We start from the raw sequence: 6,407 nt of genomic DNA on the forward strand, positions 1-6,407 counted from the left end.
ATTTAAAGTTTTTTTAAATTTACAAAAATAGCATTAAATTATTCATGCTAATCCTGACATTTATACACAGCTATATACACAATTAAAAAAACAAACAAACAAAATAAATGCATTTTAAAATTTCTGTGAGTTTTACAAACAATTGTTATTAAGTGACATATAGTCAATTTACATACATAGCAACCCCATGTGACAGAGCAATGTCCCATTGGGATTCCTAGGCTATAGTATTTACGGAGGCAGATCCTCAGATCTTTCTCCTATGGAGCTACTGGGTAAAATCAAACTGCCAAACTTCCAGTTAGTAGCAAACACTTAATCATCGCACTACCAGAAGTACCTTTATAGACAATATCAGTGTTTAATGAGCTAAAATAATAGACAATTACACAATTAATTAAATAGATAAGCTTGTAATACTTTGGATTGTGTGAGAAAGGCACTGCTATGCAGTTCTTACAATAAGGACTTGTCTATGCTCCTTATTCCTCTTGTTTTCCTTTATGTATTTTTTTAACATAGCAAAATCTATTTTCTAAACCTTTAAGGCCCTTTGTATACATGCATCTCTATGGTACCAATGAATTGTACTTTCTCAAAACTTAATTCATGGTGCTACAAAACATTCATATAGATGCTTATATGTTCTTACAATCTTGCTTTTTGATTAATGTGAGGCCATAGCAGGATATATAACCACCACTTTATATAGCAAGATATAGCATATCTTGTTTGTGATGGATAGTTAAGTAAACTATTTGGAGGGTTATGTTTTGGTTCAGAATCTCCTTTTTCATAGAAGTGAGGTTTTGAATAATGAAAACGATGTTTATAGTCTCATATATGATGCAGTCTTCCATACTGTGATATGAAAATATATAGCTCATTTAATTTATAATGCCAGAAGAATATCCACTTATGGTTTAAGTGCATTATGTTTCTATAAACCCCTTCTGTACTCTTCCCAGTAGGAGATTTTTAAGTACCTGGTTAAGGTAAATAATGACTTAGAAATTCACTCTTACTATATGAGAAATATATATTTTTCTTTTGCATTAAAAAACAAACAAACATACTTTCTAAGTCCTAAAAAAGCTTACATTGTCATTGAATATTAAAACAAAACCTTGGCTATAGTGCTTGAGAGCTGATACCTCTTATGACTTGTTTTATCCCCAAAATATATCGTAGTGTTACTTTATCACTTACTTCTTCACAAGAAAGGTAGCCATTTTTTGTGATTTCCAACCTGTTGGCTAGTTACCAGTTTCTTATAAATTTCTGACTTTAGAAATCGAGGAAAAGAGTCCTTGGCCATGAGACTGTAGATTAATTTTTGAGCCTCGTCAAAGCATTTGAGTGTTGGTTCTGCAATATTTTTTGAGATGAGGTCCTTGGTACTGAAGTCAATGTTAATCTGTGAAAATTAAGGTGGCAGATTGTAAGATTAGTTTAATCAAAGAGTGCACAGTTTGTACAGGTGGCAGACACACATGATGTTTGAATTTGTTTCCAAACACCAAGCTGATCTGATGCAAAGCAGCTAAAAGGTCATCCATCGTTCATTGTCTGGATGGTACGACACAAATTTGGTTTAATTATTTTTCCTATGTTGAAAGGGTTTCCATTGACAGGCAACAGAATAAAAGCCTTATTTTCTAATCAAAAATTTTAAAACGTAAATCAAACAGAGAAAACAACATATTTTATTATTTAATTTTGTTCTTACCTGTACTTTATTGTTTCCTAGAAATCTGAAGTTAATACATAAAATGTGGTTTCCATAGGCAGAATTTCAATTAGAAGTTACTAATTTGGCTTCTAGCAGCCCACAACCAGTCTCCATACCTCCTCTCTTCATTTTTCCCACAACATTGCATTTTCTTTTTGTATTTCTTCTTTTTATATCCCCCAGTAGGCAAAATAATACCTCAGATCCTCATCTGTCTCAGATATTACATTATTATAGATGATATGTATGTGATATATTTCATATATATATATATCCTTGGCTCTTACTACTATCCCACCACAGAGCAAAGTATAATAGAGATATCATATATTGTAACCCATCTTTCTTCTACAAATATGTGAAACCCTTAACTGTATTGCAGTGATACTGTCCCAATTCAATACATCTTCCTATCCAGGACAGCCATGTTAAACTGAAAAAATTCATAATCTGCAAGGGAAATTTGATTCTTAAATATAAAGATCACAGAAGGTAGCTGCAATATTTGTTTTATTAATCTTTTTTTTTTTTTTCCAAACACTTAGCAGTCAATACTTACGTGAGAAAGAATCTGGCATATTATGAAGAGATTATGCTAGAAAGAGTAAAGTTAAAGGGTGTTAGAAAGGAAGTATCTGTGATGAGGGTGGAAGAAGAGATACAGGTTAAGTCTTGTAGGGTTTGTATGTAAAACATTGCTAATTTTTCAGAAAACCAAATTGAAAGACATTAAAGGGTTTAATAAGGGAAATGGCATGATAATTTATGTAAAAGATCTAGTTCTGTATAATGCCTATTTCATAGTGGGAATCAATGAATAATGGAGATTATCAAGATCTTGTAGCTATATTTAAACATAATCTAAAGTATTTTTCATAAAGTTATCTGTATCGTGATGATTTGAGAATGCATGCTCTCATTTCCTCCAACTGTGTTGTTAATTTTTCAACAGCATCATTAATGATTTGTCTAACTTTGTATCCTCATAATAATAATGATAACAACTTAACTTTCTTAGACTTTAATTGGGTGAGTTTTCACTGATTACAGAACCAGCATATACCTGGTGCACCGTGCAGGCTTAGTAGTACTAGTTGTAGTAGCAATAGTCATTTGTAATTAAAATAAAACATCTGTCATAACTCCTCATTTTCTATTTGAAAAGTCTAAAGCCCAGATTATTATTTACAGTATGTGCTTCTGCTCCTTACAATTTTTTTCTGTGTGTGCCTTGGATTCCCACCAAGCTACACTTCTTTCCCTCAAATTTCTTGTACTTTCCCACTTATGAACACCTTATGCCATTAGTTTATCTGAAAGTCACTCCTCATCAGCTAAAGTCTTTCATTGACCTTAAGGCTTAGCTCAAATAATATCTACCACATGAAGTTTGCCACTCTTTGGAAACCCTATACAGGGTCGCTAAGAGTCAGAACCAACTCGATGGCACTTAACAACACAACAGCACGAAGTTTATTTATAGTTTCTCTCTTTTTTTTCCCCTGACCTCTCAAAGGACTTTGTGCTACTTAGATGAGATTTACATTTTGTGCATCCCTTGCTGTGCCTCCTACAGAATAAAAACTCAATAAATACGTGTTATTCAAATGAAATGAAAGTGACTTCTAAATTTATCCACAACCATGCTTACAGTTTGAACTGTTCTCCATATCAACATATCAATGATAATTAATAATGAAACATACTGGACTTGCATTTTTTACTTATCTCTCTCACTTTCCTGATTTGCTCAGTTTTCCTCCCAAGGAACTGCCAACATCAGCTATAAATAACCAAGTGATGAGCAGATAAACTGTCCCCAGGAAATAATCAGTAGTCTTATGAGGATGTGTCTTGGAAATTCAGCTTAATGTCAGTGACAAAATATCACATCCACATGTTTGTATAAATGTTATTATTTTTCTCCATTTTGTTCAGTTCAAGCATATGAGTCATCTTTGACATCTCTCTTTTTTTTTTTCTTTCTTTCTTGATCCCTTATTTTGTGTATGCATGTGTATCCTGCTGTTTATTGATAATTTCACAATGGTCTTTTTCATTCTTAACTCTGTCTCTTCAGTTTAGACTTTTGTAACCTATTGCCATTACCCATTGCCTTTAAACGACTCCAATTCATGACAACTTTATAAAGAAGGTCCATACAGGACAGTCCCTATAAGTCTGCCCTATAGGATTTCTAATAGCATAATATTTATGGAAGCAGAGTCACATTTTCCTCCCATGAAGTAGCTGGTGGATTCAAACTGCTGACCTTTCAACTATCAGCAGAGTGTTTTAACAATGCTGTCCACAGAGATCCTTTATAACCTCTTATCTGTGCTTTTATCTGCTAGTTATAGTCATTTCCTTCCAAAGTCTGTATATCCGTTTCACCAAAATATTACTTTTATTGTATGACTATTCATCTGCAAATCCATAATTTTCTATAATACAAAATTTAAACATCTTAACTGGCATTTGAGATTTCTCACATTATCAGTGCATGTGTTGTTTCAAGATCATTATTTACTTGTCCCCAGTGCCACCATAAAGCTAATGTACTCTGTTCCCAAGTCAAATTTTGCACATAAATCCATCTCACTTTCTAAAATCCTCCCAGCAACTCTCTACAGCTTTTCCTCATCATTCATAATTTAAATTTTGAATCATTTTGAATATTTTATGAGAATACATCCTAGATCACAGAAGACACGTTTTTTATAATTGCCTGATAATTTTATGTAATTTTGATTTGAAAATCTTAGAAAAGTTGATTTCTTGCTTAAACAAATTTAGCTATAAAAGCACTTGCTTTTGTTAAGTATTCAATATAATTATCAGAGAAAGAAGATTTGTCATTACAAAGGCAATTCAACAGTCCATGACATGAAATTAGTCTGCCTTTTATCTTTTTCTTATTTCATTTGTTGCTATTGTTAGCTGTCATTGAGTTGATTCAGGCACTCAGCAACCCTATAGAATGGAGTTTAACTGCTCCATACTGTTCCCTAGGTTGAAATCCTCATAGAAGAAGATCGCCAGGCATTTTCTCCTAAGCAGAGGTTGGTGTGTTTGAATCACCAGCCTTTTATGATTATCAGCTGAATGCTTAACCATTGTGCCACCAGGGATCTTTTATTTCTTTTATAACTTCTTTTTCTCCACGTGTCTTTTCAAAATAAAATTAAAGCAGGTATGCATTCCTAAAGTTCTCTCTTGAACCTTTTCTCTTTAAATTTTTGCCCCTGGTTACTTTGTCTTCATCCGTGGGAAAATAGTTGGAGCAATGATAGCATCGCTAACATAACCATAAAAATATTTTAAAATGTTGTGATGTAGGATAAGCACTAGACTGCAAGGTCACTTTGAACTCCAAGGTTGGCAGTTTGAATTTACCAGCCACTCCTCAGGAGCCTATACATGGTCACTATTAATTGGAGTTGACCTGGTAGCACTTAACAACAACAGCAACCACATTTTAACTCTGAAATAATATCAGCTACTGTCAAGTGGCTTCCAGCTCCTAGAGATTCCATGTGTAACAGAGTAGAACTGGGTTCTATAGTGTTTTCAGTGACTGATTTTTTAGAAGTAAATCACCATGCTTTGTTCTGAGGTGCCTCCTGATAGACTCAAACTCTAATAATTTAGCTGCTAACCACATTGATTGCACAGCTCAGAAATTATATAATAATAAAAGTTAATATGTATTGATTTTGTTTGATCTACTAAGTTTTTATATGGCTACTATGGCTGGCCTCCTGATGTAGCACTGTTGGATCAGCACTAAACTGAGAGCTACAGATCAGCAGTTCAAACCCACTAGCTGCTCCTTGGAAACCCTATACAGCATTGCTCTGAGTCAGAACTGACTTGATGGTACTTAACAACAAAAACAAATTTATGCCTAAAATATAGGGAGTGTTATTATGCCCATTTTCAGAAAAATAAAATAAAAACATTTTATATATCTGAAAAACTATTAATTAAGTCACTGCTGGGGAACTGTAATAGGATCTGAAAATATAAAGATGATTATATGAAAAATTGCATTTGATAGAAGCAAGATGTCAGGACTTCGTCTCTCATACTTCAGACATGTTATCAGGAGGGACCATTTACTGGTGAAAGACATACTTTACAATGGAGGGTCAGTGACAAAGAGGAAGAGACGGATTGATACAGTGGCAGTAATAATGGGCTCAAACGTAACAACGATTTTGAGGATAGGGCAGGACCAGGTGGCATTTTGTTCTGTTATACAAAGGGTTGTTATTACTCAGAACCAACTGGATAGCTCCTAATGACAACAACAATACGGATAGGAAGTAATGAAGACATATTTTGAAAAAGCATACCAAATGGAGAAAACTGCTTTCTGAAAGAAAAATTATCTGAAGGAAATTGTATTTTTAAGTTGATCACCAGAAGATTATATGACTACAACAGATCAAGAAAAGGTTGGACCTGGGAGGGTGAGCTGAAAGTTACCCAGTGGGTGTTTGAGGGGAAGCAATGTGAGAATCTGCAAAGATATGAAAGTGCCAGGTCATGTAGGGCTGTATAAGTCTTGGTAAGAAAATTTTACTTATCTTGAGAATAATGTGAAGGATTTTAAACAAGAAACTGATGCAAACATATGTTTAAAAAAAAAAAAATAATATAAAAATTACCA

General features: G+C 33.6%; 1 protein-coding gene across 1 annotated transcript in view; it reads right to left on the reverse strand.

The window, feature by feature from the left end:
- Positions 1-1,213: 1,213 nt before the first annotated feature.
- RGS21 (regulator of G-protein signaling 21) overlaps positions 1,214-6,407 on the reverse strand; it is a 42,436-nt gene continuing 37,242 nt past the window's right edge. The window contains exon 4 of the mRNA XM_006834187.1: positions 1,214-1,417. Coding sequence (XP_006834250.1) covers positions 1,214-1,417 — 204 coding nt within the window. The remainder of the gene's footprint in view (positions 1,418-6,407) is intronic.

Source organism: Chrysochloris asiatica, unplaced genomic scaffold, assembly GCF_000296735.1.
Source record: "Chrysochloris asiatica unplaced genomic scaffold, ChrAsi1.0 scaffold00009, whole genome shotgun sequence".
In the NCBI taxonomy this organism is placed as follows: domain Eukaryota; kingdom Metazoa; phylum Chordata; class Mammalia; order Afrosoricida; family Chrysochloridae; genus Chrysochloris; species Chrysochloris asiatica.